The sequence below is a fragment of the Anopheles moucheti genome, chromosome 2 (genome assembly GCF_943734755.1).
Source record: "Anopheles moucheti chromosome 2, idAnoMoucSN_F20_07, whole genome shotgun sequence".
Taxonomy (NCBI): domain Eukaryota; kingdom Metazoa; phylum Arthropoda; class Insecta; order Diptera; family Culicidae; genus Anopheles; species Anopheles moucheti.
This window is the reverse complement of record NC_069140.1, coordinates 25,636,351-25,661,506: the sequence shown is the minus strand read 5'-3', so window position 1 is coordinate 25,661,506 and position 25,156 is coordinate 25,636,351. Positions and strand designations below refer to the sequence as shown.

The window sequence follows — 25,156 nt, the reverse complement described above, 5'->3', positions numbered from 1 at the left end:
TATGATCCGGCGAAATGGTAGCTCTTTTTAATAACCGATCGCTATAGTGTTAAATTACGTTAATTATGGCATATGAAGTTTAACATTTGTTTTAAAAATCTATGGTGATTTGATATTTACATCAAGAGAGTTTCACTGAGGCATTTTAAATATTGCTAGCTTATTTTGAACATATTAGCCTAAATGACTCATGAAAGCGGCAAAATAGATTTGTGACATTCCAGTATGCAACTAGGCCGGTTGCAGGTTGCAACTTTCGGAATGTGTCACACTCGAACTAATCCGGAAGGTAAATACGATACATTTCTATTTGATAGCCGTTCGCAGCCGTTGACAGATACATGAAGTTCTTCCGTTCTGGAGCGCAACAATCTGATCTCGGTTGTTGAGACCCAGGGGAACCGTCAAGAACTTGACGAGCGGCGCCCTGGGAAGGAGTGGAACCATTTTCAATTAGTGTTACTTGGAGCACCGACTATACCAGTAGAACGCTAGAGGATTATTGATCTTAAGCACGAACTCGTACAAGTAAGAGAATGAAAGGATGACACCAAGAATAAGAGTTGGTTTTCGAGGTCACCTGCTTTGTATAAAAGCTTTGTATTTTAAGAATATCTTAAATCTAATTTCATCCTTCTCAAAGGACTGCGGTACGTGATAGAACTTGTCACCATCCTCTCACCAGCATTGCCATCTTCCAATAAGTGATGAAGTTGTCCTTTTTTAAGTTGCATATCAAGCTAAGTTATTTTTTGGATGTTCCGAGTTTATGTCGATGTTTAAACATGTCTAAACTAATAAAACTAAATTCACTAAACACTAAGGTATCTGTTGCAAAGTTGCGGATATTGTCAGTAGATCTTTAACAGCCTCGTTTATAATCAGAGACGTTCAAAATTTATTACTGGTCTTTACTTCGTTTGCAACAGGAATAGGACGCGATCCTCAAAATGCAGTCCTTTTTATTGAATTGCTGGTGGCGCCCTCTCCCGTCATTTGTTCCAAGCTCCGATCCTCCAGATGGGCAGGTTGTGTCAAAAACTTACTTACTTTCTTTAATAGAGCGAATTAAACTGCGTTTGGAATTACAATCTCACTGTAGCCTTTCCTCGCATCCTATTCGAACGGGGCCTGCTCAGCCAAGCAAGCCAGCATTTTGCTTGCTCCCACCAACGTATTTGTTTGCAGCTAATTATTTGTGCGGTCGATGAACGCACGGACCGTTTGCATCCTGCGGTCATTCCAGAAACCCGGCCAATGACCGAATGCACCACGGAAAGTAGCAAACCTTTCGGTCACGGTGTTAAAAAAAAAGAAACCCAGATTAGAATGCGCTTCGTGAAGCAAATATTAAAGTATACGCCCATGGACACGAGCGGCTAACAAAAAATGTACGCAACCCATGCCATTTTTTCGTCTGTTTTCTTTTTGTTTGGGAGACAACACACACACACATACACACACACGCACACGGTATAGCCAGGGGGAAGCGTACAATGAATACTGTGGGGTGAAATGTTACTGTCCGCCCTTTTTTTCCGGAAAAGGTCGAAGCAACCGAACGAAAGGAAGCTAATGGTGGATTCGCTTGGCAAGCCACATCAAGCATGCGAATGTTCGCTTTTCTTTTGCACCGTGTTTCGGTAAAATAATTCTTGAACCACCGTTACCCGGCTGTTACCCCCCGTTCCCGTTGCCCACCCCGTGCTGGCTGTGGGTCCTGTGTTTTCGATTCGTTATCCGGCACCGGAACTCATTATTTTGCATCGTTCCCGTTGGAAAAAAGGGGGCGCGCACGTCGGGGACGATGGGGACGGAAACCGGGAAAGAGCAGGGCGCATGGTGTAGTGTGTTGGTCCAGGATAATTTAAGCCCGCGCTTACCACCGCACAGTCGCGTTTCCTGCCCTTTTGGATTAGGCTGTCCTCTGATGTTTCAAAGCAGCAGAGTAGCATCAGCGAACCAAAGAAAAAAAAAAGAAAAGGCCGCCGTTATGGCAGCTACCAGGCAGTTGCATGCATGGGAAACGAAACGGAATACTTAAAGGAAAACCGATCCTTCAGGATGATGTTTCTAGTCTTGTTTTCCATCTCGGCTGCCGGAAGATTATCATCATCAGAGAGTCATCGGTTTCCGTGGCCTACCATCGGAGCGAATGAACATCATCCTGAACGGAATCAAACTCAACTCAAACCACCTCAAGTGCTCCACCTCGCGTTCCTTCCCCCTCAGCAAGCACCCTGTTCGGTTCGCTGTACACGATTTTATCGTATCCACTGTACCGGCGCGTAAAGATGTGGAAGAGGCGGTGGAGGCAGTAGAAGAAAAGAGAATGTTTTATTCATGGCTTACTGGTGCATTGGAAATTGCAGAGCAAAGATGAGGAGAATGAAAAAAAAAATCACACACACACACACACACACACACACACACACTGCTGCACCATCCTGCCGGACCTCTCCATAACGTAGGCGGAAGCGAAATGCCGCCGGGGTCAGGCGCGCTCGCGCGTTTGTTCTCTCTCTCTCTTTCTCTCTCTATCTATCTTCTTCCCGTTGTTCGTCCTTCCGTTATGCAAATCCGGGCAACTAGATGGCGAACGTTACGGCAGGGCATGATTGTTACCCCGTGGCCTGGCGACCATACACAGCTTCCGGTCAAAGATGCCAAGCATTATGCGAGGTATTAAAATGTGAACAATGTGAAACACTTTTTGCCCACCCCTTACCCACCCCCGAATGCCATCCCATTCGCACACACGGCGATGGTTGTGGCGGTGAATCACATGTTTACAAAAAAAGAAAACAGAAAGCTAAGCCGTACACAGGGAAACTGCATGAAAGCGTATTAAGCTATGCAAAGTTAAACATTGCCCGGTGTGTGCTTGTGTGTACGCTCATATTTATGCCATATGTAAACGCAGTTGTATGTTTGTAAAGTAATCGAAAATTTACTGCTGGTTTGTAATATTACATTTGCAATTTAGCCTAAGCAAGCTGGGATGCAAACATTTGAAGCACTCCTTGTAGCACAGGGATGAAGTAGATGGAAATGGTGACCCCAGGATAACGAAAGTGTATGATTTCTTTTTCCCCACTCGCGTGATCGTTCTTTGGTAAACAAATTTTTTTTCAAACACAATCTTCAGCGCCGGCGAGAACGGCTGGTTCGCTTCGCACTTTGGGATCGATTACGGGCCGAACGGGCTCGGGTACGCGAACGGGACGATGCACGGCTGCGGGTACGCCGACGCGATTGGCTCCGAGTAGTAGCCCCCGCACGACGCTTGGCCGCGGACCGCGATCGGCTTCGTCCACGCCGTTGGCGCATCGGTGATGTTTCCGATTCCGCTTCCGGTCCCTGGGCGGTCTTAGCCATCCGACGGCCACGGGACTGTGAACGGCCCCGGGAGCGACGCCGTCCCATTTTTTCGCTCGCGTCGCTCGGTGTCTTCATACCCTGCCGATGGGGAGCACTGATCGCCATGGTGGTGAACGTATCGGCCGGAAAGGAGAACATGTTCGACGGATCGTCCTGAACGGGAAGATGGGCCTGTGCGGATGGTAAGATGAAAACGGTGAATGTAATGGAGGTTAGAACGTTCAACAAGTGAGAACTTACATCCAAATCTTCGATTGCGGAATCCATGTTGGTTTCAAGTGTGTTGGGAAATGGACAACTGACAAATTCCAAAAAAAGAGGACGGCTTGTACAGTTGTTCTGTTCTGATTGAATTGACGGCCACACACTCACTTGAATGCTCCTGATTGATGCAACAAACGTCTTTACGAACCAAGAACTGCCAACGTAATGAGTAGTGGTGCTATGATGTGTTCTTTGATTGATTCGTGCAATGTCCCGTGGTTAATTCGATTCGCTAGGCCTACTGTGATTTGATGGTTGTTAACTATTGTCGTTTTTTATTTTATCCTCGAGTTTGTTTTTGTTCGGAATTTATATGAAATGAGACAGCAACGTTAAAGAAAAATTACATCAAAATTAAACATAGCTTTTGGTTTTGATTTCAAGTTGAACCATTTTAGGCTGTATCCACATGGACATGGACGCAGTACCGCGGAAATCCCGTATAACTTTCGTTGTCAATACAGAACTTCGGCTCGGCTCGGCTTAGCTCGGTCTGTGTCGGCTGTCAAATTTTTCGCGGCTGCTGTTCCGCAGAGCTGAGCGCCTGTTCGATAGCCTGCCGCGGAGATCTGACAGCCGAGCGCGGTATACCAGTTATACGCATTTTCCGCGGTACCGCAGAGGCCGCGGCCCACGTGGAGACGGCTTCAAGTTTTTTGTAGCTTTAACGAAAAACATGTCAATAATATAAATTAATTAGACAGCATTAGGATGTGCTTTGGTGGTCTCTTGTCATGATGAGCTGGAGCGAGACCAGGCAAATAGAGAACACTTTTGCTGTAGGAGGTAGATTCAGCTTCAGATTCAGATTTATTGATTGATGACAATGAAACTTATACTTATACTAACTTAATGCTAACTATGTAAATTTAATTAAAAATCCCACGGGATGAGCAGAGAGTTAGATGGAATACATTTGGATTCTAGGCGATCACAGAATATATCACATATGCCTTTCAACAGATGAGTTAGACTTTTTTTTTTTTTTTTTTATTTATTCAGAGACGGCCAGGCCGTATTGCTAGATGAGTTAGACTTGATGTGTATAAAATAGCAGAATGTGTTCGACGAGGTAGACTTAAAATTAACCGTAGAAAGCCGTTTAACGCTATTTGCAGTCGATGGATGTTAGAGTTGGCGCAGCTTCTCCATTCAAATATTGCGTAGATTACAACTGGCAGCACAATCTGCTTGTTGATGGCTATTTTGATGCTGTAAGTCCTGCAGATCACAAATTAATCACAATAAAAGGAAAAATTTCTCTAGGGGGGCGTTAAAGGTAAAGTATCTCTAAAGTAATGGGCCTGAATTAAAACTTGGATTTTAAATTAAAAGCTCCAATGATGTAACGATCTTCACCGTGTATTGACCCAAGCTTGATGGCTGCAGTTCAAACAAAGCTTCGAGCTCTGATGCCTGATACTTTATTTGAGGATAACTAGAATAGATGCATGAAAAATCGCATATGTGCTTGTTGTTTTGACTGCATTGCATAAAGAATTACTTACCATTTATTAAAATCATTGTTCGTCTGTGCTTGTTTGTCCGGAAAGAAAAATCTCGTGATTGTTATTTGTTCATATAGTTTATTCGAATCTGGTTTGGTTTGACCCATCGTGTACGGTAATGTTATTTAATTACATCATATGTTACAACTCACCATTCCCTTCATTCGTTCTCTTCTCTTACATTGATTCACTAGTTACGCCCTTAAATTGTTGCGAAACACACGCAACACATGCGCTTCCCGCCTACCGTGTCTAACTGTTTGCAAACCATTGTTTCGTGTAGTTCGCCCTACATCGCTTGTTTGAAGGTTTGTTTATTTTTCGCACTATCCTATCTGTAGCGCACAATGTGCCTGTCCACTGAGTGTCAGGAACACCGGGCATCGGTATCAGTGCGCATTGCCTTAAAAGTCTTATGCTCCCATGTCTCGCGGTAGTTCACTAGGGTTGGCAGCATTCCGGCTCCAACAAAACTTTGTTCCGAATTAATTTGGTGCCGTAATGTACTTTGGAGCGTGAGTGCGTACGTTTGTGTCCAGTTTAATGTGAAAGTTTGGAAGTAACATGGAACGCTGTGATGGGTTCATGCTAGTTTTTGGGACCTTGTGTCTTAAGCTTAAGTTATGTACAGTGAATCGTGTTGCTACCGTATCGTGTCGGCGATACTGAACATATGTCTAACATTCGTACGATCGTTTCACAAAAAAAAAATCGCCTCTCTTACCTTCCCCTTTCGTACCATCCGGGAGCGTCACAGGGACCTCAATTGGACATTCCACGAAGGTATGTATAATGGTTTCCTATACTATACTATAGTGTGAATTAACAACAGTCGTATCAATCCTGCTCGGTGCCGGTTTTTGTCAAAGCGCTACTTTGACATTTTGCGTGCGCATCAAGGGATGAAGTAGTAATTGAAGAATTATCCTACACATTACAATGTACAACGTTTTTGTGTGTGTTTGTGTATGTGTTACTATTCTGCATGTCCCTTGCAACACCCGGTTGGAAAATGTTGCGCACCATTCTGTTGCACCCATGCTCGTGTGTGGCGACACGATTCTGATTCGATTCTGATTGCATGTGATTTTTTGTGTATTTTGCTCTCACAATCGGCGGCATTTTTTTTTGTCTTGCAACTGCCTAACAATGTTGCGAAACAGTATTCTGTTACGTATAATGTTTCCAGTTAAGTGACATAGCCTAACAAAAAAAAAAGGATGCCAGTAATCAGCGGCATGTGTGCGGTAGCCAATCAAGTGTTTGTTTCAGTACGGTTGGTTTAATTAATGAGTTCAGTGAATAATTCGATTAAAAGTGGCCTATTTGAGATGTTGCATGGTTAGTGGTTTTGTGCTACTAATTTTCTTCTGAGTGTGGTATTAATTGGCTTAACGGGGTGCTATTCAATGTGGATGTACGAAAAACCAAATTGAAATTATTTGTTCTCCAAGCACGGGATCTCAGCACTATTAAAATTTAACAATTAAAGACAACAAGCAAATTTAAATAAAATTAAATAAAATTTGAATGAATGATTAACAAAATTACAAACAGACAAACAAAAAACAAACCAATTTTTCCACGAAGACAGTAAGCACTTTTTTAGAAGCTATAAAAATTGAATGGGAATTTGTGCCCTCTGGTGCAAAAAGAAACTTTATCTTTAAAAATTGTAATTTATTATACGATCTTCAGATCTCTAGTATTTTTCTTTCCTTTAAGACTTTTCTTTTCCTGTAAAGCCGAAACTAATAAACTCAGAAAATTAGTTACATCATGTAACGCGTATTATGTAACGATAGATTTACACGAAACAAATTGTTTGAAAATTAGTTGTATAATTTTCATTGAAAATATATTTGAATCCAAAAAACCTACACAAAAGCATATTTATTGCAGCTTGATAGTTTGAAAAGCATGTTTAACCTGTATAATAAGTGTTGACAAAATCAATTATACGTGTTCATTCTCTCACCCTCGAAACTACCATTCGATTCGAAGAGTTGTTGTCCAAAGAGCCTGTTGAAACTTTTGTCAAATCATTTGCAGTAAAGTTTGCCATGCATCGTAGGTGTTTCTAAAGGTGACAAGTTTTAAGTGGCAAAGTTTAGAGTAGCTTTTCAGTGGAAGTTTTGTAGCGTAAAACCGTTGCCAACTGAGTGGTGTTCCAGTGAGGCTGAACAAGGTAAAACTAATGTGTGTTTTGTGTGTGTGTGTGTGTGTGTGTCGGGATATTTTATGATGAAGTTATACGAAAGCTTATAAACGAAAGCAGAGCGGGTAGCTTGATAGTAAAGTAAAATAAACACACAATAATCAATTAGGGGTAAGTAATCGTGGTTTTGTGGTCTGGTTGGGGATTGTGATTATGCGTGCAGCCGTATTCGCGGAAGAAAATAAAGCTTTAGACTGATTGATTGACGCGATACGCACCCACTGAGCGGCTGGTTCCCGTAACTGGCTGATGACTGATAGGGCGAAGGAATTATGCTAATCCCGTCCGCGTGACATGTGTTGTTTGGGGGGCTTTTTCTATCCGTGGAAGCATTACCAGTACCCGGTCGGGTTGATGAGCAAGGGTGTGTGTGTTTTCTTTGCTTTAATATCTCCCGTACACGTATCCTAAAATCCTGGAAGGATCAATGCTGGAAGAACTAGCACCACGCGTCAAGATCGGTGTAGGCAGATCCATCTTGATCGATCCCTTTTCCGGAGAAGGGCGTTCAGTGCAATGCAAAATTGAATGGCGAATGTCAGTCCATGTGTCTGTGGTTGTTTTTCTGTGTTAGTGAACAGAGTGCCACACGGCACAACGGGTTTATCTGTGCCATTTATCACACGTGCGCGCGTATGTGTTTGTGTGTGTGGCTTGAAAGCTCACCGGCCGTGCGGGTCACTAGCGGAAAAGCCGCAAACCATCGTCTCAGACCAAATCACCGCAATCGGTATGCAATCAGACCCGCATCTCGCTCATTGCGGCATGGGGCAACTGTGGGGGACAGGCGCTGTTCTTGAGATTTTGGGATTTTAATTGCGTTAGACTATCTTGATGTTGTTGCTGCTGCTGCTGCTGCTGCCCGTGCTGACCGTGATGGGCATGATGATGGGAGTGACCGGAAGCGGTCATTTGTGTGTGTAGGGGACGGTTTTCCGGCGAACCGCTCGCACAGGTTTGGGCCGCCCGCATATGGATGCCGATGGCGGTCCCGTTTGGTGGTAATTTAATTTGCTGCAGATCTAGAAAAAGCAATCGAATAATGGGAAAATGTAAAATTTTAGTTTGTCGTACCATTTGGCCAATTGGTGGCACGTTTGTTCCGTCCTGTTCCGTCGGGGGATGTGTATGTTTGTTTAAATTGTTCCCGAAGAGAGATGAAGGGAGCGGGCACGAGGGATGGCATGGGTGTGTTGTATTTGTTGTCGGATCAGATAGGATTAGTTTCGTGTTAGCGTGTGACCGCTTTTACGGTTGTTTACGCTGCGAATTAAAACCGATGAAGAAGGCGTCAAATTCCACGGTGGTTAAGTACACCACCACCGGCGCGGTGGGGATAGTGTTTGCCGCTTTTCAAATGGAAGTCGGTGCCACAAATTTATAAACCGTGTTCGATTGTGTTTACAACCGCCCGTACTAATCCGACTGATGTAAATTGGGCTTAACAATAAAAACTAACACAACCAGCTAGGTGTTTGGGGAAGGGAAATGGTTGTAGCCGATGGGTGGTTGGTGATGTAAAATGCGTGCAAAAAGGGAAACTTAATAATCTTTAATTGGTAATTATCAAATTCGATTACTACGATAGTTTGGTGAAACGAACGAAATGCCGTAGGGTTTTTGGGTGTTAGACTGAATCGGTACCGGTTTTGCAAATAGTGCAACATGATAATTGGACTGCGAACTGTACGCTACAGAGCGACAGCAGCGATTGGCCGGGTGCTAATTGAGCAGGACGGATGCTTATCAATAAATCAATCAAAATAATGAAGTACTGTGGGTTCGCGGCATTGGCAGGTTTGTGTTTCACGTGTACACAGATTACGCACACACAGAAGTTATATCCGTAGTGCGATTGTTGAGCCAGAAAATAATATCAAATTAAACGATGCAATTAATTGATACATCCAGTGCAATGACTGATGAAGATCACCGGTGCTTATGTCGATGCTAGTCCGTGTTTACACAGTTTTTCGATAAAGTAATTAATTAATATATCAGCATGTTTTCATATCCAGTGACCCGGGGAATGTGAGCGCACGTGCACGCGCTCCTTTCGACGGGGATTTTTATTTGCTTTATGAGATTATAACGTTTTCCCGCCGGAAGACGAATAGTTGGTTTTCATTTAATGGTCCAAATTAATGTGTTTATAATTTGTTTTTGACACGGGAAAAATGCTCCGATTGAATTACTGAGTATTCAATGTTTAATAAAATTACACGAACAGCTTCATTTACTTGTAAAGAATATTTGATTCCATTAAGTGGAGGCGCCTAGTATGAAGTACTAGGCGCCTCCACTTGATGGAAGCAAATGTTCTTTATAAAGTACTAGGCGCCTCCACTTAAAAAAAGCAAATGTTCTTTACAAGTGTGCTTATGCTTTTATTTTTTTAAAACCCGTATTTCATCTAGTTTTGGTGTACTTATCACGTTAAAAAATATATTTTATGATAATTGTTGTATTTTGTAATACAATCGTTTATTATATATTATTATCAAAAATGCACAACGTATCACTCCGGAAACCTGCAACTAAGAAAAGCAAGCGTCTCACAAGCGTCGCCACTGAACAGCTCACCAGTTGACAGTTCGTTCCGTTTAAACTGCAGTGTTCACGGCTCTAATAATAATTCAAATGTATATGAATTTAATATAAAATTTCTGTTACATCAGCAGTGTAAAAACAAATAACATGTAGTTTCATGATTCGATTACATTTCTCAAGTTTTTGTTACAACGTGTTCAATGCTGCATTTGAAGCAGTTTTAACACACAGTTTAGTGGCACACAAAAAAGAGCATACTTAGCAAAGAGCATATCGAACCCCGTAAGCCTTAAAATGATCCAATTTCATCGAAATACATTCATTTGCCTCAGGGTGGATATCATTTATCGAAAGCATAATACCATAGCGTTCGTAATCATAAAAAAGCTTTCACTCTTGCGCGAAACATGGGATTGTCTGCTACGCAATGATGGAAATGATCGTGTAACGAATGAAATTTCAGCAGTAATACAACAGTAGCAAAAGTAGCAGTACACTTCAGCAGCCCAGGTTTGCAACAAATATCACACCAAGTACATATGTATCAGGTTGTAAGGTACGTTTGATTGTGTGTGTGGGCGTTCTTGTTACATATAAACCAACAAACGAGCTGGCAGTAGTACTTGAAGATAAGCACAATCATTTCACAGCCGCACCTTTCCCATTCGATGGGGGGTTTTCGCCCGTTTAAAGTTAACAAGTTAACCCATCAGCCCCCGGTACCGACCGACCACCCATCCGAACGCTTCCAACGGATGCTTACGAATTACCTCGAGAGTCTCGATTTAATCGTACTTGAAGTATTTAAAACAGCCAAAACAAAACAAAACAAAAAAAAAAAACTCCCCCCAACCGTTTAGCATAGGCGAATGGCTGGCTGGCGATGCGGCGAGAAGTTATAATTCACCACAAGAGAGCAGAAACAAAAACATGCATCGGGCGACATTCGTCGCGATCGTACACATTCGGCCACACCCAGGGAAAGAAAAGCCCTCGAGAGACTTTCGCTTGCCTTGTGTGCCGCGCTTAATCCGGCTCCACATACACTAAGGGGTGACATACCAATAGAGAGAGCGAGAGAGAGAACCAGAGGGAGAGAACGAAGATGTGTCATTGCCAAGCGTGGCGCTCCACTCGCATACACCATGTTTTAGATGGTACTGTGTTGTTGTAGCAACGCTTATTTTTACTTTTTCCTGCCAGCATCGCTTTTGGCCGGAAAAGGAAATTATGTGTGCTTAAAATTGTACAAGGCTAGCCGCCAAGTGCCTGTAGTAACACAAGGGGTGCTGGGTGCACAGCCAAATGTTACCCCCCAAACACCAAACCCAACGACAAGCACGAGAAGGCCACAGATGTCGGGTAAGTGTTTTTTTCTGCTGTTGTTGGGTTTTTCCCCGAGTTCCCAGCTGGATTGTGCTGGCGATAGTGAGCAGGATGGGAGACGCAACCACTTCTAAAAATTGCTGTCATGTTGTGGCAGTACAGGCGAAGGTGGCAAACTGGGTAGGAAGATGGGGACATTAGGGGGAACGCTAGAGTTTGAAGTGATATAGAAAAAAGGGGTAAATTACGAAGGGAGTTAGGCTGAGAGAGGGGTGGAGAGGGAGGATGTATTTAATTTGCCTTTTGCACGAGTTTCGTACGCTTCCGGCGTCGACGAAGCCATTCGCTAATCACTTTATCTTTCGCGGTCGCCGGAAAAGCTGCCGGAAGCGGAAGCGGCATCGTTTAAGGATTTCCGGCCGCTACCCTTCAACCCGCCACTTCGCCAGGCTTTTCTCGCCTGGCTTAGGAATGTGCCCACCCTCGTTCCTTCGAACCCCGGGAATATGCGGGCGCGTATGTGCTGTTAGTCAATAATACGCTCTCGGTAGCATTGTGTGCATGCCACACGCCACGATTGTAGTGAAATAGTGATTTTAATGGCACAAGGCAACGGCGCACTCGACCCCTTGGTGTAACCGGTGCTGTTGCGGAATTGTTTTCTTTCGCGATCCTGCGCAAGAATGGAAAATACCGTAACTGGTATGACGTGGGTTGACAACTGTACCCGCCTCGGGCCCGGAAAGTGTATATTATTGCGAATAATTGATACAGAATAATCGTCTTAACGGGTGACGTTCCATCATACGGCCGGGGAAGGGTTTTGACTGGCGTGTAAGGCACGCAGAAGTTCCCACGTCCCGATGTCGTTTCACATTACAGGAGTGGGCAGGTGAGCGGGAGCGGGTAGATGGTGAAAAAAGGAGAGGGGCACACATATCATGACACTCCTCGCAAAGCGACAATTGTAACTACGCGGGCTGCGTGTTAAGCGGTGTTTAATTTGATTTCAACGTCCGGGGGTAGATTGTTTAACACGGCTGCCGCACACTGAAAAACCATTCAGCAGCAGTTCTGCAAAGCGTCCGGGACGTACCGGGCCCGGCGAAGGGAAGGGAGAAGGACTTCCATTTAATGCTTTTTGTAATGCACGCAGCAGGTGTAATGGGTGGTGGGCTCCGTTTGTAGAAGATATTACCGTGCAACGATCAACGGCCCGCTGTGAAGCGGTGAGACGACAACTTTGAGGTTAAAGAATTGTTAATAAATAGTACCCACACGGAACATTGGTCTGGGAGCCATGTGGTACGTTGTAACGTAATGCTTTTGCAAAACTGGTCACCATTGTTCTGTTAAACTAGGTTGCACTGTAGTATTGTTTCTTTTTTTACATTTTCTTTAACGACCGGATTATGACCGACCCGAACAACGGCAACTTATTGAACCGGCTGGCAGAATGCATGATGGACATACTTGAAGCCACGCACAATAGAAACCGTTTTGGGGGGGGGGGGGGGGTTGGGGAGGGTTGAAAAATATGAACACGGGCGTACGATAATGGGACCTTCCTGCTGTGGTTCCGCAATCAATCAAGATTAAAGTAGCTGATCGCGTTGAATATCAACGGTTCAATAATGTGAGTGATATTGTTTGCCTTCGCATACAATAAATCATGCACATAATAGAGTAGAAAGCATTCATACGCTTCATTTCTATACATAAAAAAATTATAAACAAAAATGTTTATTGGTTGTGGAGTGTTGAATAAATATTTTACAGTTCCGCAGTGGCACCATGTTGCTAGTTGGAATCAATTAGATGTAATTTGTTTGTGCATTGTTTAATTTTTAATACGCTCAATTAAATGTTGAAGCTTAATGTGGTTGATTTTGTATGCAATAGTTAATTAAAATAAAATAAAATAAAATAAAAGTAATTGTTTACGCCTTAGACCAGTACCTAAGTATGGGTTACTTGGGTATTGTTGTTGTGACAGTTTAAGAAGAAGAAGAAGAAGAAGAAGAAGAAGAAGAAGAAGAAGAAGAAAGAGATACGTCACAAACGCAAAGGGATCCACATCAAGCGCCACGTGAAATATAGAGACGAAAAAACAACACAAAAGGAAACACGAAAAGGAGCAGTTTTGCTATTAATTTTAGCATAAGAAACACCAGAAAGTCCGAAAGCAGTATCCTGCATCAACAGTAATGAAGAAAGGAGGAGGGGACCCGGTGGTGTATTTGGTAGCGATGCCGGTCTTCACACGACAGGGATCGGTATAAAATCTCATCCGGATCATTCCTTCATACGCAGGACGGACTATCCAGCTACGTGTTAATATAGTAAAAGAAAGTCATAAATGACAGGGCTAGACCTCTTAAGGGGTTTGTGTCGAAAAAATTAGAAGAAAAATGATAAATAAAAAGTGGATTCCTACAAATGTCTTCCCTTGAGGATGATGCACGGACATATTGTTCCTAACCTTCATTTCGGAAATGAGAGAAAAATTCCGCACAAAGTGTAAGATTTGAAACGGTTGTTGTTCTTCGTGTTTATTTACTGATATAGTTTTCCGTCCTCCTCCCGGTATAGATACACGGTTTCCCTAGCTTTTGTAACAAACGTTTGTCCAATTTTGTTTCTCTCGCCCCCCCTCTGTTCCCAATGGGACGTTTGGTTTTACGGACCTGATCGGACACTTGTTTCCACTGCGCTGCCCTTTAAACTGTCTCATTTAGCTACATCTTTACAAACACTGATGCCCGAATGTGTTACACACAAAACCCGCATCACAAAAACGAACAAAAAATAAAACGTAACAGCGAACGAATTCTGGCCATACAACCTAACGAACCACTAGCTAACAATCGAATACACGTGTTTACCTTCGCTCGCGCTAATGGAGAAGTACGCGAATAACCTGCCGGAGTGTGGAGTATGGGGGCACGAGGCGCGAACCTTGCACGCTCCCTTAGCGCTAGCGTTCGGACATCCTCACTAACAATCAATCAGATAACGGATAATGAGAAAGCATAACGAATGGAACAATGGGGCGTCCTTACGAACGATGGGAAAGACAGGACACTATGCAGCAAATACAAAGCCCACCGACACAACGAACGGTACGGCCCGGGAGCTTCTGCTAGAATCGTGTTCTTTCTTGCTGCGAATCGAATAAGAATCATAATCGTCCTAATGTGTGCTCGCCCGTTCCTGCGACCCTACCGGTCTGACAACCTGTACCTGTCCCTAATTGGTAACAAGGAAAGGGCGCACTGAAGCTAGTGCTCGGTAGGGCTGTTGGGGATTATGGCGAAGGAGATCTGAATAGTGCAGAATATTGGGTTGAAGTGCCACGGACCATTCGGTGTACTAATCCATAACCAAAGTGTCCGAGCGAATAGGGGATATAAAGCGAGTGACAAAAGAAAACAACAAGGAACAGGCTTGGCCAGGACACGCCGGAAGCATCTTCTTTCGATGGTGATAAGCGGTGCCCTTCGTGGTCATTATGGTTTTTGTGTGCAATAGGTGAGATACGTCAATGGTGTTTAGTTGTGGTGGTAGTAGTGGTGGTCCGTTTTCATATCGGTGTGGTCATGAAATCTAGTCTCGGTTTACCTGCATTGGGCCCGGCGGAGTTTGCACTGTGCCCGGTTCCGCCAATGTTCCGCGGCAGCGTCATACACTCGTTCCGGTTGTAGCTCATCGGGATGTGTACTTGCTGCTGCTGCTGATGTTGCTGCTGCTGCTGCTGATGGTGCTGCTGTTGCTGTGTGCTGGGCTTCGGCAGTGTCATCATGCCGCTGACAAACGTGCCACCGCCGGTACTAGCGCCCGTACCGATGAAGGTGGAGTTTTTTATCGGTATCGCGATGTGTTCGCTGCGTGGCGGCAGCTTCGTCGTGCCGTAGGAGGTGTTGTTCGCTTGCAGCGGCATCTTCGTCACGTTCGGTGCCGGTACGTTACAGCTGGTCGTGTCCCCACCAACACCACCGCCACCACCACCACCACCACTACCAACACCACCACCACCAACACCACTGACGACATTACCACCATTGCCGCGGCCGTCCATACCGTGGCCAACACCACCGGGCGAACCACTCTTCATCACGCTGATCTGCATCGCGTTCGTACAGATATGAGGCGACTTGACGTCGCCGGCCAGGATCAGCGCCCCGGTATCGTGGTTCTCCACGTCCACGATCACGTTCGCCGACTGCGAGTGGCCGAGATGGTAGTGCGCGTGCTTGATCGGATCGAACGGACCCTGCTGGTGGAGTCCGCCGCCCCGCTGCTGGTACTGCTTCTGAAGGCTTTTCACCTCGAGCCGCGTCTTGTCGCGCTGGTAGTACACGCCGGCAAAGATGAGCACGTTCAGGATGAGCAAGCTGCAACCGATGGCGATGGTGACGCTGAGCGCTGTTGAGTAGGCCGCATAGCCGGCCGCTTCCAACCCGGCCAGCGTGTCCGTGCTAGCGTTCAGTATGGTAGCCGTTGGTACCAGCGCGCTGTAGTTACCGACAGGCATGCAGGTCGTTAGTAGGACTGGTTCCGCCGTTGTCATGACGACTGTAACGAAGGATGATCGAAGCGAGAAAAGGATGTTGATTAATTTACTTCAATTGATTATGGAGTATGTTTATAGTATGCAGAGCCCTACTTCAAAGCAAACTCCAAGTAGCAAAAGAAGATAACTGATATAATTGGTTATGTAAGGTAAGGTAATTGTAGACTGAAGAATACTATCATTTTCGTTGTATTACTCAACCCAAGACAGTCTCTATCCAAACCAAAGAGACCAAGAGACCAGTTGAAGCTTATGTAACTCATCAAACCATGTGCAATATAGAATAAAATAGCAATAACAGCTGTTAGTTGTCCGTTTTTGCAAAACAAAAAAGGTGTCTGAGAAGAAGGAGGCGACAAATATCTTGAGTTGGTATCCTCCAAAACATAAGCTCCAGTTTGATATTTAATTCATGCTCAAGAAAAGTGATCCAGCACGTTAAAATGACATCTGGAACTTCGCCCTTCAACTTCCGAGTGCAAAGATTGCTGTGGAAATCTGAACAAATTTAAACAACTGCCGACTATTGAAGATTGAACGAAGATTCGTGCTGAATGGAACATCCACGGCCACATCAGTATGCTCTCTCCTGAAGAGATCCTAGGACACATATTTCTTAAGTGTTCCAAGATATCTTATGGATGGAGCATACTGCTGCAGAAAACATCAGTCATCGTTCTTGATCACCCGGTAAATATCCTTAATGTGCTCTTTACCCTATTTATTTATTATGTCCCATGATGCTGGAAACAACAATGTCCTTATAACATGGCTTCACTCCTCACTCACATCACTCCTTCATGTATTTGCTATATATTTTGCTACAAATTGAAAATTCTACTTAAAGTTTGTATTGTGAGACCGAACAATTTACAATCATTGGAACTCTTCTGGACTAACAGAGAACTACCACAGAGACATAGCGCAACACAGTGAGTTCACCAAGACGCACATAGAATTCCGAGGAAAACGGGTTTGACATGGGGAATGTTCAACATTTCCAAATAAATTACAACCGACCGTTTCATGGTAAGCGTTTCGCCCGTACACAGTTCCAACGCACAATTTCATCCACTCGCTCGCATAGTGTTATGCGGTCAGCGAAACGTTCCTGACATAGCACCACATATTGACTCCCCTGACACCGTTCACCGCCATCTCCCTCCCAATAAAACCCCAGGAAACCCCTCGGTCATATAAAACACTACAATGTTGTTGTAGAAAGCGTGCGAAATTTAGCAAAACGTACCGTTGGCGTGCAGTGCGTGCCCTAGTTCGCCGCCCGTTAGCATACCTCGCCGCTTGAGATTGTCCTCCAGGTAGTTGAGCCGACCGGCGAACGAATCCGGCTTGACGAGTCCCTCGTACAGGTCCATGTCGTCGTGGTTTTTGAAGAGATTGTGCCTCGCTATCACGTCCTCCATGCCGGCCTTGTGCAGCTCCGGTATTAGCCGCAACCAGATCGAAAGCTGATGCGCTCGGAAGTGGTTCTTCATCCGTGGTTTCATACCTGCCGAGGGAGTAAATGGGTGGTGTGAGTACGGCGTGCCGTTAAAACCCGGAACGGGAATGTTACGGGTTGGGAGTTCGCGGGTGGAAGGTGAGAGGGTGCTGGATGGCATTACCAATTTCCAGATATTTCTGATGCACCGGATCGTACTCCTCCCAGTTGATGCTGCGGAACCGGTTCCGTTCGCGGGACGCTGCCAGAATCGAGTCCTGCCGATGGTGCTCGTTAGGGTTGCTGGATTACGTTGGGAAATGAAAGGAAAAAAGATTTAATGATGTTAATTGAACTAATTTTGAACGGGGTTCGGGGCAAACGAAGAACCTTCCGGGAAATGAACCTGTTATTGCGTTTGGTGGGTTGGCTATCCCATCGATGGAGGGAGAGAATGGGAACGATGCAAGGTTTGCAGGAATTTTGCTCTGGAAATTGGAATTGGAATTCCCACGACCATGCTAGCGGCGGGTGACACTGATGACGATTGCCAAATGAGGTAGTAGGGTATTACCTTTCCACAGGCTCCATATTATCAAAGGCGACATTCGGTTGGGTAAATTATTTGAACAAATTCAATTGATTTTTCTCATTACATCGGTGGAATTGTGGAATCGATTACATTCGCGTCGCTTTTCTAAAGGATGCTGTTGGACGTGTAACACATTGTCTAGCCAGGTGTAATAGGATCATGGAATTGTGTGATGTTGAAGGGAGAATTATGACAAAATTATTTAAGGTACTAAGGGCTCATTCAATTATTACGTAATGCTGACGAGAGGGAGGGGGTTAGTAGTAGCGTTACGATTTGTTATATAGAAAGGAAGGTGGTTGAGTTATGTAACTTTTTGTTACATAACATACAATAAGATGAGACTTAGATTCCCGCTTCGGAGTCTTAAGAAAAAAATGTGCTTCAGGGGTTTTTTTAATACAAATTCCTGGAATCGTATGATACCACCCATTGATACCTTCTGATGTCCTTTCAAATGGTGGCTTTGAATTCAGGTGGTGAAACCTATTTACTAATGAAAATGAAATGAACAAGTTTGAAGCGCTCTAAAACGTCTTCGAATTCTCTTGCGTTAAAGCAAATACAGCAACAATTTTAAAGTTCACTGAAATATATTAAAATTAATGTATTGAAATATAAATAAATAAAATATAAATTAATTAGCTAATAAATTAAATTTATTAAAATAAATGATCAAAATAATAAAACATTGCCTTTTGATGCATCTAAGATTTCCACTATCTCAAAGAACTTCAGTTTTCATCATGCATCAGATCAGTGCTCGGATACTCATTTTCGAAGCAATGATCAGATTTTGACAAGTAGAATGTTCGGCATCATGATCAGTGATTGCATGGCCAAGTTTTTAAGTTTCGTTTTTAACCTTTTCATCTGTGTTTTATCCAAATTATTCCCAATTATATTGATGAAAGATAAGGCCAGCCTGAAAACAAATATTGTTAAAGATGTATCGTATGCAAAAGCGTGGTTGTTTAGAGTGAAGAGTGACGTTTTGTTACAATAGGGAGAGAGGGGGTCGAAGATTGACATTTGTTGCGTTACGTAATAATTGAATGAGCCCTAAAGGGAAGCATGCTACAGGAGGGTAGTTTTGTTGTAGGCCCCATACAACTTCGGTGCAGGTCCGGATTTACACTTACCCGGTTCGTGCGAAATTCGCCCAATACACCATAATCGCTTCGGACAGTGCCACCTCGGACTTGGTGTAATTTCTCGGAAAGTGATTAAACCCATCTACGAGCGGTGCACCGAACACGTACGGCAGGTCCTCTCCGTGCACCGTACCCATACGCTGCGGGTAGTCACCGTCCTTGGTCTGGTAGTCGAACACGTAGAAGAAACATTTCGGTCCGGACGGTTCCTGGCCGGGCAGTGGGGGTGGCGGGGCCAGCATGTCACCGGTGTGTACGAGCGGCGCTACGAACTGGGCATCGGACAGTGCGGACACGGCCGCATCACGCATATTGATCGGATGCTGCACCGTACGCTCCCAGTCCGTGTACTCGTTCACCACGGTATAGAAGATCTCGCTCAGATGGTAGGTGTAGGCGTTCCGCACGTACGTCCGCAAGATCTTATCGCGCCGCTCGCCCTCAAAACCGCTCTGTATGTCGACCGCACTGAAGCGCCACAGTGCCTCCCCGGTGACGACCCCGAACAGTAGATCGTACCGACCGGCCGCACCCTGCGAGCGTTTGGACGTGCCGCGCACCGGCAGCTCGTCGATGTCCTGATTGGAGCGCCCAGGCCGTATCACGACCCCGTCCACGGATGGGCCGAACGCACTCAGAAAGCTCGGCGGTTGAATGTCAGCCCCGAACAGCTCCTCCAGTGGCACATCCCGCAGACAGTCGACGATCTGCTCGTGGTTCTTGATCAGATCTTCCGGGATGGAGCAGTTCACCTCCTTGGCGAGCTTTAGCGCATACACGACCGGGTCCTCGACCAGGGCCCAGGACGAGTAGGCCGAACCGGACAGCAGGATCGCCCGATGGAACAGCCCCGGCACCATCGTCGGGGAGGTCATGAGAAAGTTGATGCAGGCCGCACCGCTACCATGGCCGGCGAGCGTCACCGTCGCTGGATCGCCCCCGAACTTGGCAATGTTCTGCTGCACCCAGTGCAGTGCGGCCATCTGGTCCATCAGGCCGTAGTTGGCGACGCGTGCCCGCAGCTGTGGACTGGGGTTGGCATTTAGAAAACCTGTCGAGTATACGAGTCAGATGGTGGATGGTGGTTAGCATGAGTCACACGGGGGATGTGAGAAGCCGAACAATTTCGCTTTGAAGGGGAAATAGTTTTAAGCTTTCGGACCGATAGTACCGAGCATCCATTAGCCAAATTCATGCCTCACAGCTATGAGAGGGCAGAAATCGGTAAAGTCGTATGAATAAGAAATGAATAATCGATTAACTTAATGAGAGGTTACGATGATGGGTCGAAAACTGCAAATGAAATACAAATCAGTGGCCATTTCTTTTGATGTCTATCAATGACGTGCTCGCAACGTGCATATCGTCCAAACCGTTCGATGAGAGTTCGGTTTTTCAAAAGTGAGTTGTATTATCAGATGAGAATATTCCTTCCCATCATCTCTTTGGCATTGGGCAAATAAGCGTTATGTTGTTGTTGTTATTGACGGCCACCGGTTAGCCTTGATGTTGGTGAAAGGCGGCATCAACTTTGCGGGGTTATTCATCATTCTGCATGATTGATGAATGGATACATTTGCTCGGAGTGGTTTTTAATGGTTGGGTGGAGCGGTGAAGTTAGTCCGTGGAAAGTGGACCATTGGCATTCGGCATGCGGCATGCGCATTATAACTATTCACATGAAGCAAAACTTACCCAATATACCTAACCGATAGTTTAACGTAACTACGACTAAATCACTGTAACTGGCTAGCACGGTTCCATCGTACGGGTTGCCGCTGTTCCACTCGAACGATTCTCCGTGTAAAAATACTATAACAGGCAGTTTCTTGTCACTTTGAGTGGCTGTCGGTGAGTGAATGGAAAGAAGAAGGATATGCGATGTGAGTGAGTGTGTGTGTTAATGGTGATAGAACGCATGGTGCAGCAGTAAGCCGACCCCGACCTCCATGGAACTCACCATGAACTGGAGCGAATACATTCAAATACAAACAGTCCTCCGATTGGTTCTGTAAAAAAGGTAGCAAACGTTTCAAGTACTCCAGTCGTCCTTTTGGCATCTTATCTAAAGCTGCTGTTTCGTTATTTACATTCGGCAGTCGCTGGGGACACACCGGACTAAACTTATCCGCTATCCGTATGCCGTCCCAGGGTGACGGCGTACGAGTTGGACTAAATCTGGAACGAGATAGAGTGAAAGAGCGTACAGCGTTAGAAGAAAGTTTTCGTGCGAGGGAGATGAAACATGCGCAGAGAATGGGACTGTTTGGGATTGAAACGGATCAGTTTTGGTACGAATTGAACGAGGACATCTATTTGAAACAAGAAAACTCGGTGCAACTCGGACGGGAATTCGGTTTGTCGCACATAGCTGACATGCTGGCAGCAGATAGACCCCGTATGTGGCACCATGTCCTGATCGGTTCCTTCGGTTTATTATAATCGGAAAATGCTTTCCACCCCACCCCCTAGCACGGGGCCACTGGGACCGTTTGGGTGTGCGGAATATCGCACCATAAACAGAAATCACATCCACCGAAACCCCGAAATAGTAGTTTTGATTGGTTTGGAATTTGTTTCTGAACGAGTTCGTAACGAGCATGGGGCAGCGGGGTTTTTTCCGAAGCTGTCAGAATGTTGCCTTCGTTGGGCAGGGTAGGCTTTTGGTCCGTGTTGTTAAGCGGGGTTCGCATTTTGTCGCTGGGGTGCTAGGGATGGCACATCATTAAAAAGCTACTGCAGGCGTTGTGTGTGTATGCTTTGGGATGGAATCACCATCTGCGGAAGGTTGATGCGGTCATTTTGGGGTGAAAATAGTCAATCGATTTAAGTTGATCACACAATCCGTATGGAACATGCTGGTATTTTTTGGGTAGGAATAAGATGGCTGGGTGAACGTGTTAATTGAGACATCATTTTTAACTAATACAGTGTGTTAATGTGGTATAAAATGTTGATCCAATGCGGATCGAGTGTGGTAAAATAATTAAATTTATGTAAGTACATAATTATTGGAAAAAAATGCTGGAAATTATGTAGAAATGTGGTTGCCGATAAAATTTAATGACCACACAACATTTTTATTTCCAACCGAGCTTGTTAGCGTTGCATTCGATCTTTAATCCGAAGCAATTAACTACACATCATTATTTTTAATTGCTGATCCATAATACATTCCGCAAATTGTATAACAAAACAAAAAAGCCTAAATATGTGCCATTCATTTATTCGAGTTCTTTGATGTTCTGCATTCTATAATCGAATGATGGCGTTCTTCGAGCACGTACATCTAATGAGATGTTGCTGCTTTGTTGTGATGCACGCGTTGGTGCAACATAATGGAACCCGCTATTTTTATTTAATTATAATAGCATGAATTATTTTCACCAGGAATTGATTGAAAGCCAACTGCAACAACAAAAATAAACAAAAAAGTGAGTGGGTGCTTGGATGTGGAATTTATTTCTCCATCCGTTTCAATGCTGGCTGCGGCATAAAGAGGACAATCAAAATAAATTCAACTAGGCCAGCCTTTGAATAGATACAAATCAATTGCACTTGTAGGGGTGCATTGTGTGTGTGTGTGTGTGCGTATTTTTGTTTGCTATAGTGTACTGTCATGTTATTAGCATGGTACATTATGGTGAGTAATTTGGTATAACGAATTTATTTTTCAATTCCATTAACGAAAAAAAAAAATACAGCGCTCGCTTCGGCCGCGTTGTCGACAAACCGTGACAAGTGGAAAAAGTGTAATAAAATAAGAGGAATTGAACACGATTTATAGTTATAGTTTTATTCTCGCCCACAAACACCGTACCACAGGTTGGAAGGAATATACTTATATTGCGATTTATATTTAGCATCAAACCACTCGCGATTATGTGTTCCCGCTGTGGGTTTTTGTGGCACCGTTTGGCACCGTGGTGTTGCCAGTTGTGATTATGAAAGAATATTTACGCGCAGTCACAAACGATCACGCGTCACCATTGTTAACCAATCAACCATCTGCTGCATATGTGGCCGGTTTTGCGGATACAACTGCAGTCAAATTGATGGAGTGTTATGGAGTGTATGAAGCTTTTTGACATGCTCTGTACGCTGTTTGCTGCTGGATTTGGGGCGGAAGTAGGAAACAAAATGGACGGGTGGGAAAAAAAACCACAACCTAGACAACCGACCGGAGGATTGATGCAGAGATAGCTTTGCGATAATAATTGTTTGTATGTTATGTATTTTGTTAATGTTTATTTAACAATAGGCTTTTTGAAATAATTTCAAAAGCAAAAAAAACATATAATCGCTTTTTGTTGTACCTTTTGGAGCTTACATGTTCGACGCTTAGCGCAAATGTCATTATTGTGGGATTGAAATTTCACTATTGCAATGCAAAGAATAAACTAATAAATTAATATTTTGATAATTTTGCATTCATTGCTTGGGAGAATGATTTAAATTGTAATATATAATGTTTTAACACATCAAGATACAAAACTTTCATAAAATGATTATCAAAGATTGGTTATCGCAAAAATAAACAAGAGAAACAAGAGAAAGAGTTAGAGAAAAGAAACTCTTCTTGCGTTAGGTTTTTCTAAAAAATAGCAAAAAATATGACAAAAATAGCAGAAGAAAATTGTTTAATGAACAAAAATACAAAACTATTAGCTTGATAAAATCTTTTTGAGTTTCCATCGATTGGAACAGATTGTTTTCACATCGTACGACAAAAGCATAAGACAAGAAATGTTTTACAACCTACAATACTTATCTTAAAAGCCTCAAATAACTTATTCCTTCAATAATTTCTAATTTACACCACAAAGCTTGTTCCATTGCTTTTGTATCAAAAATGCAATCGACTATCGTAGTGCACAGGAGCATCACCTACATTAGGATCATGATGCGGATCGTGTTAAATGGATTGCGATATTCCTGTGGACAACATCACGTCATTTATTCATATCCCGCAGTGTGATACACAAGCGAATAAGCATCCGAATAGTTCTAAATCATTGACCCACTCTGTAGAACAAAAATAACGATAATTTCCTCTTATTTCTCATCGTTTGTTTTGCCGTGGTTTGCGAGTCCACCGTCGACCGGCAGGTTACTCTTGGGCGACAAATAATTATTTTTATACGGTTATTACCATTATGATAATACCCATCGCAAACATCGAAGGTCGCATGTCATCGGTGGCGTCACCATCCGGTTGCCGGGACGCAGTCAGGCTTTGCCTCGTTTTTGCGAACACCCGCGTGCGAGTGTTTGCGGTTTTCTGGTTTAGTCGGGCTGACGCGAACTCGGGGTTGCTGGGTGGATTTTTGCTGCAGTTGCCAGAGACATGAGTGTACATCATTAGTGTGTGGGCGAGGCCACGGTGGAATGGACCGGTCGGTGAAGATCATCAGCATCTGCTGACCAGAGCAAATCCCGTAACCGTGAAGCTAAAGCCCACATGACAGCACGGAGACGAGTGTCAAACGAGTAGGATGTTATTTGTGAAATGACGATGTTGTGGCCGGTTTCGTGTCATGCTAGTTGGTGGTGGTGGTGGTGGCGTTGTTAGTGCCACCTAAATGTGTCGATGTCGACCGGTAAAGTCACTTTTTATATCCATCATCAAAAACCAATCCCCCTCCCCGGGCTGGGATGTAATTTAGACGTGTCCATAGGCCGGCTGACGGACGCCGGGCTGAGGGAAAATAAAGGTGGGTAAGTGTTTTGTGATACGGGCGACACTAGCGCCACCTGCATCAAAGAGAAAATTAGCGCAACACAACACAACGCCCCGGGGGCAATCTTCACCGAGGCAGCAGCTTTCGCACGGCATCGGAAGAACCGTGCGCTGGGACGCTTGTGATTTGGGCCGCGATGTCTCTCTGCTATCATCCGTGTTATGATTATGATTATGGTGGGAAGAAGAAAGCAAACGATCCGCCGTCTGTAAGATGGCAGACCACGGGCTACAGGCTACAAGTGTGGGAACACTCCGCACGGGAGTGTTGCCCTAACGCACCTTCCGCGTGAGTGCCCGGTGAATTGATAGATAAACCCATGTTCGCAAAACACCCCGAGGCTTTCGGTGGTGAATGTGCCCAACGCTTGGACGTCGGGATTTTCTTTTCCAGCATTTTACGGTACAA

General features: G+C 44.4%; 2 protein-coding genes across 2 annotated transcripts in view; both read right to left on the bottom strand.

Moving 5' to 3' along the window:
* Positions 1–2,948: 2,948 nt before the first annotated feature.
* On the bottom strand, positions 2,949–3,648 carry LOC128298509 (serine/arginine-rich splicing factor 2-like). The gene is made up of 2 exons (XM_053034261.1): positions 3,622–3,648; positions 2,949–3,552 (listed from the first exon to the last, which is right to left on the bottom strand). The coding sequence occupies exons 1-2, from the start codon at positions 3,646–3,648 to the stop codon at positions 3,145–3,147; spliced, it is 435 nt and encodes a 144-aa protein (XP_052890221.1). The 3' UTR covers positions 2,949–3,144.
* Positions 3,649–8,109: 4,461 nt separating this feature from the next.
* LOC128302013 (neuroligin-3) overlaps positions 8,110–25,156 on the bottom strand; it is a 56,988-nt gene continuing 39,941 nt past the window's right edge. The window contains exons 2-8 of the mRNA XM_053038727.1: positions 20,968–21,185; positions 20,703–20,852; positions 18,996–20,058; positions 17,446–17,564; positions 17,070–17,330; positions 14,869–15,822; positions 8,110–8,393 (exon numbers count right to left, since the gene is read on the bottom strand). Coding sequence (XP_052894687.1) covers positions 8,110–8,393; positions 14,869–15,822; positions 17,070–17,330; positions 17,446–17,564; positions 18,996–20,058; positions 20,703–20,852; positions 20,968–21,185 — 3,049 coding nt within the window. The remainder of the gene's footprint in view (positions 8,394–14,868; positions 15,823–17,069; positions 17,331–17,445; positions 17,565–18,995; positions 20,059–20,702; positions 20,853–20,967; positions 21,186–25,156) is intronic.